This window comes from Vipera ursinii, assembly GCF_947247035.1.
Source record: "Vipera ursinii genome assembly, chromosome: Z".
NCBI classification, from domain to species: Eukaryota; Metazoa; Chordata; class Lepidosauria; order Squamata; family Viperidae; genus Vipera; species Vipera ursinii.
Window position 1 is genome coordinate 105,910,071 of NC_139517.1, and position 12,991 is coordinate 105,923,061.

At 43.3% G+C, this 12,991-nt stretch overlaps 1 protein-coding gene across 4 annotated transcripts in view; it reads left to right on the plus strand.

Annotated features, from left to right (window-relative positions):
* The first annotated feature begins 2,277 nt into the window (after window positions 1–2,277).
* NMT2 (N-myristoyltransferase 2) overlaps window positions 2,278–12,991 on the plus strand; it is a 42,629-nt gene continuing 31,915 nt past the window's right edge. For 3 of the 4 annotated variants that reach the window (XR_014494104.1, XM_083376400.1, XM_083376401.1), the window contains exon 1: window positions 2,278–2,427. Coding sequence is in view for 2 of the 4 variants with exons in the window: in XM_083376400.1 (XP_083232526.1) it covers window positions 2,318–2,427 (110 nt within the window). In the remaining 2 variants the exon portion in view is untranslated. Of the gene's footprint in view, window positions 2,428–2,452; window positions 2,722–12,991 lie in introns of those variants that run through there. The other variant, XM_083376403.1, reaches the window with a different exon arrangement.

Consider the following 12,991-nt stretch of genomic DNA (forward strand, 5'->3'; position numbering starts at 1 on the left):
CAAGCTCAGCGTCCTAACCCACTGAGTCACAAACCATAATTTGCAATATAAGCTTTTTTTCCAGCAGAGAAAGCTCATTTTAGAATACAGATATATAGTAAAAAATTACTGAACAGACTTTGAGGTTCTAAAATCACAGGGTTTTTTAAAAATTTCAGAGCCATAAAAATGCATCTAAAAACAATTAAGAATAGAAAGACATAACTTCTTATTTTAATATAAGTGAAATATTGAATTTTGGTGTTGGTGCTACAAATTTTGGAAAATAAATGCAATACTTAAAAGGTAAACATATTCCTGAGCCAGAAACTTGCCTACCAAGTTAAAAGGATAGGTGGGGTACAGGTATCAGTTCCCATACGAAAATTGGAAATCCAGAACAAATATTGCCTTTCATACAAGCAACATTGCATATAAGGGATGAAGTTTGCCTCATGATACTGCAATACATTTCTCTTCCACTCTTTCATGCACCTGCATGCATGCAACAAGTTACCTAGAATTAGGGTTATGTCATTTCTGGTGAGATATTTTCCCTTGTAAGCAATATTTCCTACAATTGTTGGAATTACTCTATTCAGAACTTTAAAGATGTGAACCTGAAGAACCCAAAACTTTGGAGAGGAACTGCCTCCTGTTCCTATGTTGCCCACTCTTGGCCTTCACAAAACATCACCTGGATTCATTGTACCATCTTTATCAACTTCAGCATATGTATTCTTGCTTTGCTAAGGCTGCCTGCCTGAAGAGTCTCTTCTAAATTTTAAATATTCCAGTATTTAAAATTTAAATATTCCTAAGCCAAAAAATTAAAATGTGTACCTAATCACAAGAATTGGCTGAATTTGCTATGTACAAACCTTATGTGAGAACTTAGTAAATTACTTGTTTAATGGATAGTCAGGTTTAAATTGTTTCTTCAAAGGATCTTTATCTTGTTCTGAAAAATAAATCTTATTTACTAAAAATTGGAAAGTAACACTGTGACAAATATTTTTTAAAAAAACAACCTTGCATGCCGCTCTTACTCTGCCTTTTTATAATGTCATCATAATGATGAATTCTCCATCATTATTCTTGCCTTAAACAGTAGTACTCCACTTAAGATTGACAGAATTCTAGACATGTTATTTAACAGCCAGGAAACAGTTTTGCAGGATGTTAGCTGACAACTGTAGAATCCATGAAGCAGCGTAAAGCCCTAATTTTCGGCTAACCAGGAAGAACAGGTGCTATGAACCTATCAGAAGCCAGCAGGTCAAAAGGCAAGGAAAAGGAAAAGCTTTCCAGTATCCTTTAGCATTAGATGAAAAATATTTCTCTTGTTAAAGAGGAAAACAATTTTATGATCAGCAAACTTGCTGCTTACAATTCTTTTTTAAAGAGAATACTCTAGAATGCCTTTTGTGCAGCATGGAAGCCTCAGGTGCATTTTTTTTAAAGAAGAAACTATTTTTTTAAAAAAAAAGTGATGGTAACCTCCTTTCAAATTAACTAAATTCTAAATAAGAGTAATGCCAACATTTCTTTTATTACCCATATTTATTGGAAATATTTTTTTTGCTATTCTGACAATTGTCCTCTAAGGCTGGACAACCTTTCTGAACAAAATGACTCCCCACCCCCCCCCCCTTGGCAAGAGGGTCATCCCTCCTCTCTCTTCGAAGATTTGCTTCACCCACACACATTATGCATCATCTGAAGCATGGTCCATCGCCCTCTGATAGGAAGAATTATTCCTTGACAGTTTGCCAGCTGCTATTTGGTATTTACTCCGCTCCGTCCCGTGAAAATACATGGCAAATACGCGGCCAGAGCAGAGAAAATGTGAAGCTCCGCTATTCGTCACGTTACATGGTTCCGAAATCCGTTTCGGCCCCTTTCATTTTAGCACGACAGGCTGCTCAACCCTTACGGTTGCCGGACTCGGGCGACGCGCATGAGCCCAGCCACTGTGCTTTTTTCAGCAATCCAGGTTTAAGCGTCGCGGCTTGCGGGGCCAGGCATCGTCGCCTCCTCTCGGTCTAACCTACCCCGGGTGAGCAGCACCCACGGAGCCTGTCGGAAGAGCAGGCAAGCGACGACATTCATTGAGGAGCCACCGTCACGCGCCGTCCCAGCTCCAGCTCCTCGGACGAGCGTCAGGGCAATTGCTACCTGAGGGATGAACCTCCGCCTGACAGGAGCTGAGGGAGTCGGCCGCTAGGAGGCGCTGCTCTGGCGGCTACGGCCCATCAGCCTGCGCGTCGGACCAGCTGCCTTTCATAGGCTCCTGTCGGGGAGTCCCTCCTCCCCTCCCACCCACCTTCTCCCCGTGATGGCGGAGGACAGTGAGTCTGCCGCCAGTCAGCAAAGCCTCGAGCTGGACGATCAGGACACCTGCGGCATCGACGGCGACAATGAGGAGGAGACGGAGCACTCCAAAGGGTAGGGTCGGCGTGGAGGCGCCCGCAGGAGCCGCCGCCGCCGCCCTTCCGATGCTCCTGCCAGTCTGCTCGCCCGGGCTTGCCCAGGAGCTGCAGCGCGTTGCACGAGCGCGCGGTCGGCCCGGCCGGGTCGGGAACTAGCTTGGGAACAGCCTGACCCTGCCCTGAGCCGATTTCCTACGGCAGGGACGGAGGCGGCTGCAGCAACCCAGGAATGGCGATCAGGGGCGGCCCTCGCGGCGCAGAGGCCACGCGGGTCACGGAGCAGCCTTCCGGGCTGAGGCTTGAGCGCGAGGTGGGAGAGAAGAGCCGCCCCCCTTTGCTGCCGGGGAGGAAGAGGAGGAGGAAGGCGCCAGGCGGGCAGGCTGCGTTTCCCTGCCGTGGGGAGGCTTAGTGGTCGGCGCGTGTCGTTGACACCCGCAGGCTGGCGTCGCTGCCGGGACCGAGGCTTTGGCCTGCCGACTTCCCCCGACGGCTGTCTGCTACGGTTTCCGTGCCAGCCCCCCTCCCGCCGCCCTCCTGCTTTCCTTTGTGACCACCTCCCATCCTTCGCACCGCTCGCCAGGCGGGCGAGAAGCCCCCGCGTCGTCGTTTCCCCTTCGGGGAGGGGCGGGTGGGAGCCGGGCTGGAGTGGCGGCGGCCCTTCCCACTGCCCGGCCCTCTTCGGGGGGCGGCTGGCTCGCTCTCGGGATCCCGGGGGCGGCGGGAGGCTGGATCAGCTCCTTAGATCGATCAGTGCGCATCAGAGGAATGGGCTGTGGGGAAGGACGAGGTGACTGACGTGCGCCTTCTGCACATGATCTACGTTAGCTGGCCCGGGTTTCGGACTTGCAGGTGTCCTCCGTGTGCCCTGCTCTTTGGCACATCTTCTCGGATGAAGCGTCTTGGAGGACTCCAAAGCGTTTTTGGTGATGTTCTTCTTGCTCTGACCTGTAATAGATATTTTTCTTTCTGAGGCTTTCTGCTACCATCTCATTCTGTATCTTTAGGATCTCCACCCCCCACCCCCAGACAAAACAGAGCAGAAGAAAAGCATAAATAAATAACATCTTTGGGGATGGTGTTATGTGCCTGATTTCACTGTGGGATCCAACTTTAAACTGCTTTTCAATGCCTGATGAGGTTCAAGCAGATACAGGAGTTTATTTTCCACAGCCAGCCATCCTATAGTGGAAAAGTTTTTTTCCCCAAGTTCTGTGTTAAACCCCAGTACATACATAAACATTCAGGATACTTGAATGATCGGTTCTAGCTGAAAGACTAGGTTATATATAATTCACCTTCCTTGGTTGCTATTTAGGGTCTTATGTGAATCTAGTATTGTAACTTGCAAATTATTGATTAGCATGTTATGTAAAATGAAACAGTTATTTAACAAACCACGTTAAGCAACCAATGTTTAGAAGTATGCACAAACCATAGTAGGATAAGTAGCTGGCTTCAAATTAATCTGAGGCCATACCAAACATAATGTAGCTTTGCACATTTATGAACTGAGATACTGTTTGGTAGTGCAGTTTATGGCAAAATATATTCTGTTAATCAAGCTGTGGCTTAGTATGTAGTAGCCATTGATAAGTATTTCTTTAAGTTGAAAAGTCTCTTAGAATATGGAGACTACGTGCATTGCTTCCATTAAAGAAATCATATATTTATTTTGGCTCATTCAAGGATTTTAAAGGATAGAGCAGATGTTATTATATTGATGTTTATAAATTTCCCATGTTTTCTCAATATGCTAGTCTTTCTTACCAGGAGAAACAATTTGGCAAAATACCGAGTTTGACTATCAGAGCTAGGAACTTTCTTCTGATAAATGTTCCTCTTCAGAGAGCTTATGCTGTGAGAATTGAATTCAGGTTCTGTTGAAGTTAATCCAAAGTCTTAAAATGGGGGAACTGTTTTAGGACACTGAAGCAAATAGGCAGTGTTTTGCTTTGACTACAATGTTTTGCAAATTCAGTTATTGTGGTTTAATTGTAAGTCCTACATTTATATGGAAAATGTAGCTTTACATGTTGCTATTTAATTTTTAGTATGAGCATAGAAACCTTGACGAGAAAAATCATATGCTTCTATATTCAGATACCACACCGAATTATAAATCTTAGACATATTCTATTATAATTTATTGTGAAGATTTAGTTCTTGATTAGTACATATTTCAGTGTTTATCATGAAAACTCAGAATATGGAAATACTTGAGTAAATTGTGGTTAATTCAATCATGGACAAACACATTATTGAAATAATTGCTACTCATTTAGGCTAAGTGCTGTAAAATAGGGCTACAATTCTTCAGGATGTCTTCTAGCTTTACTAAGACCTTTTGTATGTGAAGCACATGACCTGTCACCTACCCAATCTTGTTTATTCCAGGTGTGTTGGGATCTAATGCTTAGTAAGAGTAAGAAATCTAGGAATTATAAACTGGCACATCTGCTACCTGCTTAGAGCCTCTGGGAGTAGGCAGCATATCATTGAAAAAGAGAGATAAAAGAAATAAACAAGGCAGCACTGCATAAATTCTGAATTCTAAAAATATAAGCAAATTGTATTCAATATGAATGATACAAAGCACTTTAGAAATTGACTATTAATTAAAAATATCTCATTTTGAAACTTAGAAAACTGACAATTATTTATAGTTTGTTTTTCTTTTTAAAATCAGACCAGTACTTTGATATGTTGTGTTTTTCTTATCGCATAGGCTTGCCCACACCCTGATATCACTTACGGAAACATCTACAGTAGTATGAGAAATGTTTCTAAAATTAAACGCATATGTATATAGTATAAGTAATCTAAAGAAGTAGGAAACAAGTTTAATTTGATGCTTAGCCATGGTACTATAAAACAAATTTGCAGAGGTTACACTTTCGCTTTGCTTTTGAAATAAGATTTGATATGATTATATTGCTTTGTATTATATTGAATACTAATAATGGTGCTCTTTTGAGTCCTTGTAGCCAATTCCTATGTGAATTACATGCAAAGTAGAAAAATGGTCATACTATTGAAAGGGTACTAGATAGTACCCTTTCACTGAAATATAATGTTTTTGTCATATAGGTCAGTAGTCCCCAAACTTTCCAATTCTTCAGACTGGCAGGGGTGGGGGAGAGAGGATGGTTTTGTTCCTCCACTTGCGCAAATGGAACTTTGCATAGCTTGCACACTCGCCTGCTGCTTGCGTGGTTGGTTCTGAATGGGTTGTGGCCCAGTACTGAATCAGGGGTCAGGGACCTGTGTTTCCTTATGCTTCTCCCTCTGTTTGACTTGCTGTAAAAAAGGAGAGAAAGATAAAGTGGCAGCATAATAGCTTGGCTTGGTAGCATGAAAAGTTCTGTATAAAAACACCCTTATATGGGGTTAGGTTTTATTAACTTAAGTAAGGTTTGCTTCTGAATAATTGTAGACAGTTGTATGATCAACATAAAAAAGTAGAAGGTAGAGACCAATCACTTATATATTCATAGTCTCATCTAGTTAGAAGGGACCTTAACAGTCGTCTAATCCTTAGAATTCATCCACCTGCTCAGTGTACGGTCTGCTACAGCAGGGCTTTTCAACTGGTGGTACGTGTACCACTGGTGGTATTTTGGCATCTGGCAGGTGGTACGCAACCATCCTAGAGAAGTGGTAGCGGGGGGTGGGGAGGAATGAGCTGAAGCGGCGGCAGCGTTGCACAAGCCTAAGGGAGAGACAGCTGGAGCTGCAGGGCTGTCGGGCCTCAGCAGAAGTCCCAGGATCAGCACCAGGCTCTGGCTGATTGGCTCTTCCGAATGTAGTGTGCAGCTGGAGGTGGACGGAAAAGGAGAGGGGAGAGAGGAAAGGATGTAAAGAGATGAGGTTTGGGCGAGAAAGGGCCAGTGAGGAGCTGCCCCCGCCTCGCCCCTGGGCGCACGCACAGGGGCCAGCGAGAGCCCGGCATCCCTACTGAGCACTCAAAGAAAACAGGCAAGCCCAGGCTGACTAGGTGCTGATTTACAACCTCGTATCTACCACCAAAGCCAGAATGTGCTCAGCCTTAGATCCGTGGGGCACCCCTGGAACCAGCGAGGAGCCACCTGGTTGCCTCAGCACCGCCCCCACCCCACTCCCTGGGTGCTTGCGCAGGAAGCAGTGATAGAGCATGCAGGCCTGCCATCCCTGCGGACCGTGCTCTCAGCGCTTTGCAGATTCATTTTTTTAAGCTACCCGAGGCTCCGGGCAAGAGGTTTCCCATTCAGACCTCTCCTCCCTGTCATTGCCTCTGTGCCTGAAGGGCCTTTGTGTGGCTCTCAGCTCACCTCTCCCAGACTTGTGCACGGTGTTTGTGTGCGTCTGTTTGTGCATGCGCTTGCAGCCTCACACTGTGACATTGGGGAGGAAAAAAAAGGGAGAGATAAAGAAACTGCGATGGGAGCTTCTTGCAGCCTTCCACAGGGCTGAGGGCGGGAGCTGAGAGAAAGAAACAAGTACTCCAAAAAAAACCCACAGCTTTCATTAGTTTGCAGCCTGCCATCGCAGAAGGTCTCTGTTGAGGGCGCGGGGCTGCAAAGGGTGAGATCCCCCCACATGCGTACACACACACACACAAACATGTGCATAAGTCTGGGAGAGGTGAGCTGAGAGCCACACAGCGGCAATGACGGGGAGGGGTCAAAATAGGAAGCCTCTGCGCTACCTGCCTGTTGCCATCAGTGACTGGAGCCTCTGGCACCTTAAAAAAAAGGGAGGGAGGGAGGGAGGGAGGAAGGAGTCAGGGAAGGAGGGAGTGAGTCAGGGAAGGAGGGAGGGAGATGCAGCTTAAAAAAGGGGAGGAAGGGAGGGAGGGAAGGAAGGAAGGAGGAAGGGAGAGGCAACTTGATTGGAAATGCCCCAGTTCAAAGGAGAAAACAATTTTGTGTTCTGTTTTGTCACAGACAGAACTTTGTTGTCAATCGAAGTTAACATTGGTATTTTTGAATTGTGAGCTCTTAGGAAAGTATCCCCTCCGTGTGTTGCTAACAGCCATTTCCAGTGGGGAAAACTGGACAAAGCAGAGTGGGAAAAATATTTTTCTTTGCTATATTTCCAGCCTGAATTAGACCAAGGCTGGCTCCCTACAAGAGAGCCCTTTTAAGGATTATGTATTCATAGAAAAGCAACTAAGCTACCTCTGTTCCTAAACGCTAAAGCTGTTGCACATAAAAAATGGAGGAGCTCTGATCAACTGCCACAGCCACCATTTTGACAGTTTTGCTGTTCTGTTGCCTGTGGACGCCCCCACTAAATGCAAGCACAGAATAAACTGACCCTGGTTTGTTCTCAGTCTTTTAAGTGGCCACAGACTACTAGCAAAAGTGGCATTTGATCCCAAGGCAAGGAGGCATCGAGAAATGTTTCCCCTTTTGCATTTGAGCATCCAAGAAGGGACAGGAAAGGAGAAAGTGAAAGAGGAAAGATAAAGGAAAAATAAGGAAAGAGGGGAAGAGAGCAAGGAAGGAAAAAGAAAGAAAAAGGGGAGGAAAGAAGAAAGAAAGGAGAACGAAGAGGGAAAGAAAAAAAGAAAAGGGAAGAAGGAAGGAGATTATAATGAGAGGGAGGGAAACTGAGGGAAGTCCTGACTTAACACTTGGCACCAGCAGCCCTGCTGCCCTTTTACCATCCCCTTGCCCCCTTCTCCTAGCCTGCCCTGGTGGTTTCCCATCCTATTGCAAAGGATGCTTTGGTTACAAAGCTGGGTCTCCTCACAGGGAGAGGGAGTGGGCCTCCCTCGGACCCATGCGCTTTGCCCTCCTGCACCCAACATGAGCAACCAGGCCAAGGAGAGTGAGCGCAGCAACAGCAGCCTCGAGAAGGAGGTAAGCGCAGTTGGGTGCCCCCTCAGGGAAGTGGGGCTGGACTGAGTTGAGCTGCAAGGTTCTGGTGCCCCAGGAGCTCAAGGGCTGGGCTGGGTGCTTGTCCTCCGCTGCCCAGGGCTCTTGGCAGCCCGCACCACTGTCCGTGTTGTGATTCAGGGTCAGCCTGTGGGTTCGGCAGTTGGGTCGGACGACTCAGAGGAGGAGGAGGGGGGTGTTGAAGAACTTGCTGAGGGGATTGGACAGCTTGATGAGAGCCCCCAGCCAGGCCCCTCTCATCTGGTCACGACGCAGACCCAGCTGTGTGAGCCTGACAGCGTGGATGAAGATGACCCACAGCTGGCCCTGTTCAAGGACGCCCGACGCAGGAGGCAGTCAATCAGGAGTAAACAGAGGAAGGCAATGGGGCATCTCGGAAGGAGGCAGAGAGAGGCCACGCCCTGAACTGTATTTAAGGGGAATGTGTGGGAGGGCTGGTTTGCTGAAGGCAACCGCTTGGAAAGTTCCTGTTTCATAGCTCCTGTTTCATGGTTGGTGTCTTGTCTTGCTCTGTTTTATGTGAATAAATTTGGCAGGCTTTATTCCAGCCTCTTGCCGTTTGTAAAGGGGTTGTCCCTGCTTTTGCTGCAGGGCCAGTAGCAGGCTGGTACAGAACAGTCCGCGAGTTCCCCGCATAGACCAAGAGGGACGGTGAGGCTTCTCGGATGGACCACGCCCTGGTGCCCACCCCCGTCTCACTCCCCCTCCACTGGAGACCCCTGGATCCCCCCCACAGCCCTGCCCCCCCACAGGTGCCCCCAACTAGCAATGTTGAGATGGCCACACACCCTAGCCAATGACTTTGCTTGTCAAAAGGTTGGAAAAGGGAATCATATGGTCCTGGGACAATGACCATCAGAAATATGAATCAGTTGCCAAGCATCCGAATGTAAATCACATGTCCCTGGGGATGCTGCAACAGTCATAAGTGTGAAAAATGGTCATATGTCACATTTTTCAGTGCCATTGTAACAGTGCCATTCGAACAGTCACCAAGCGAACTGTTGTAAGTCAAGGACTACCTGTAATTTATCAATTTTTTCCTTTTTTTTTTTGGTCATCATGTTTTTGACACCTTGCTAGGTGACTGATGGTACTCGAATATTGCCATATCCTAAAAGTTGTACCATCGGTAAAAATGTTGAAAAACCCTGTGTTACAGCATCTTTGACAGATGTTCAGCAACCTCTGGTTGAAGAATTCCAGAGGAGGAGAAATCACAGTTCGTATAATGTCCTGTTCTGTTGACTGAGATCTAATACAATTATGAAATTCTTCCTTAGTCTGCTCTAATGGTGGCTAATGTCTATGTTACAGCAACCCTTTAGATATTTGAAAACTCTTATATATCTTTCCCTCAGTGGTCTCTTCTGTAAGCTAAAAATATACCGAACCTTTAGCCACTCCTTATGGTACTTGGTTTCTTCACTGTCTTCTTGGGCTTTCCAATTTTCTCTGTTGTTTTAGAACTGTGATGGCCAGAATAGAATAGAATTATTTCCCATGATCTAGAATTTGCATATCAGTTAATACACCAAAGAGAACATTTATCTTTTTAGCACCCAAATTACATATTGTTGCTTGGAAAAACAATATGAACATGACTTTGTGGTCTCCAGGAGTTAAGGGAGAGTTTGATAAAATAAAGAACTGCTAGCAGTTGCAACTTAATTTACTTAATTTGCAAATTAAATTTACAACTTATTTACAACTTAATTGGTTTCTGCCTCTAATTGGTTTATATCCTACATGTTGTTCAGTGCTTCCTAAATCAAGGGAGCACAACTTTAAAATGACATATGGAAAGGTGATGCACACTTGGAAAATAGTAGAAAGTACTAAATTTCATTCTAGTACATTAAAATACACATCCAGTTTAAATGTACTTCCCTTCTGGAAGGGAAGTACATTACAACTTCTGGAAGTCTCAGAGAGCTGCTGCCTCATGGTGCACATCCCGGCTCTGAACTTATTGGAAACAGTATTATGAAGCACTCAATGCAAGAATCAGAAATAAACATCAATGCCATCATATAGCATAACTCTAATGAGCAATTGGAGTCTGGCTTAAGCAAAATTTCCACACATATTTTCATATTCCAGGCTGTTTTTCTTAGTGAACACAACATTCATTCTAAACTCTTTTTTTAATACAAGTTTTATTTATTTTTTAATATTTACATATACATGTATTTGTGAAGCAATATGGTGGTTGAGTAGTCAAAATAACAAATAACAATTTGTAAATAGTTCAGGTCACATCAACAGGCATTCCCTCTCTGATTCCCTTAGTTATCACGTAGTCAAAATAGTCAAGTTAATACACTTCTAGTTGTATCTAATCAATTAACAAAATTTTCAATATATTTTCACTAATACATATCAATATCCTGTTTTTAAATTTTATCTAATTGCAATAGAATATTCTAGAATAGCCTATAGTATACAAAAGAAAGCTTAATTTTTGGGTAACCCACTTACATTGTTTGTTACAGAACATTCTTATGTTTTACCATTAAAGTCTAGTTTTCATCTTAACAAATCACCCATTATTAGAAGTATATTTTTATCTTAACCGTTCAACAATTATTAAAATACTATCTTTTATATATAAAATTCTAGATTCTATAATATAGTTCAAAAGTAACAACTAATATATTCTATAAGTCATCTTAACCATACAGCAATTGTTAAAATACTATCTTTTGATATATCATTCCAAATTCTATAATATAATTCAGAATTATATTCTAAGAGCTTACTTTTGTTTTCCCTTACAGATCTAAAAGCTAAATGTAGAATCAGTTATATTTTTTAGAGATTCCCCTTAATCCATTGAAAGGTATTTTTATATACTTACCGGTACCTTATGTCCGGTCAGAACTTGAAAATAACATTTAACGTAGCACAGTATTTAAACAAAATGATCCAGTTAAGATCTGCATATGTGGGACTGATTGGGGTAGATTGCAATGGCGACACCGAAATATAATGTTATCATATTTTATATCTTAAATTATTGTACATTATTACAGTTTCATTTTAGATTGTATTTTATTACTATTTCATCTTAAATTGTATTTTATTTTAATTCCATTTTAAATTGTATTTTATCAAATTCCATTTTAAATTGTATTTTATCAAATTCCATTTTAAATTGTATTTCATCAAATTCCATTTTGGATTGCTTTTATCAAGTTTTGGTGACAGTTTGTTGCTGGAACTTTGCACTTTGATATGGCCCAAGGGCTAATCAATAAAGTTGTTGTTGTATTTTTATATTCTGTCTTTAGGAATCCCCAAAAAGAAACAAGTTCAGTTTTTAAAATCTAACTCATGCCTTCCTTTTGTGCCAATCAGGCTTCCCTCTTGGCATCTTTAAATTCTCAAATGTATCTTCCTTTCTTCCTATAGCCCTTATTTGAATCCAGGGAATGTATCCAAATGTCAATTTTGCAAGGAAAATGTCCCCTTTGTAGCCATTGTAGTTTTGCTTTGATAGTTTAGTTTTTGATGATTGATGTAATATACAGTCATGGCCGAAATTGTTGGCACCCTAGAAATTTTTCCAGAAAATCAAGTATTTCTCACAGAAAAGTATTGCAGGAACACATGTTTTGCTATACACAGGTTTATTCCCTTTGTGTGTATTGGAACACAACAAAAAAGGGAGGGAAAAAAACAAATAGGACATAATGTCAAACAAAACTCCAAAAATGGGCCGGACAAAATTATTGGCACCCTTTCAAAATTGTGGATAAACAAGATTGTTTCAAGCATGTGATGCTCCTTTAAACTCACCTTGGGCAAGTAACAGGTGTGGGCAATATAAAAATCACACCTGAATCAGATAAAAAGGAGAGAAGTTCACTTAGTCTTTGCATTGTGTGTCTGTGTGTGCCACGCTAAGCATGGACAACAGAAAGAGGAGAAGAGAACTGTCTGAGGACTTGAGAACCAAAATTGTGGACAAATATCAACAATCTCAAGGTTACAAGTCCATCTCCACAGATCTAGATTTGCCTTTGTCCACAGTGCGCAACATTATCAAGAAGTTTGCAACCCATGGCACTGTAGCTAATCTCCCTGGTCATGGACGGAAGAGAAAAATTGATGAAAGGTTGCAATGCAGGATAGTCCGGATGGTGGATAAGCAGCCCCAAACAAGTTCCAAAGGAATGCAAGCTGTCCTGCAGGCTCAGGGAGCATCAGTGTCAGCGCGAACTATCCGTCGACATTTAAATGAAATGAAACGCTATGGCAGGAGACCCAGGAGGACCCCACTGCTGACACAGAGACATAAAAAAGCAAGATTACAGTTTGCCAAAATATACTTGAGTAAGCCAAAATCTTTCTGGGAAAACGTCTTGTGGACAGATGAGACCAAGATAGAGCTTTTTGGTAAAGCACATCATTCTACTGTTTACCGAAAACGAAATGAGGCCTACAAAGAAAAGAACACAGTACCTACAGTGAAATGTGGTGGAGGTTCAATGATGTTTTGGGGTTGTTTTGCTGCCTCTGGCACTGGGTGCCTTGAATGTGTGCAAGGCATCATGAAATCTGAGGATTACCAAAGGATTTTGGGTCGCACTGTAGAGCCCAGTGTCAGAAAGCTGGGTTTGCATCCGAGATCTTGGGTCTTCCAGCAGGACAATGACCCCAAACATAGGTCAAAAAGCACCCAGAAATGGATGGCAA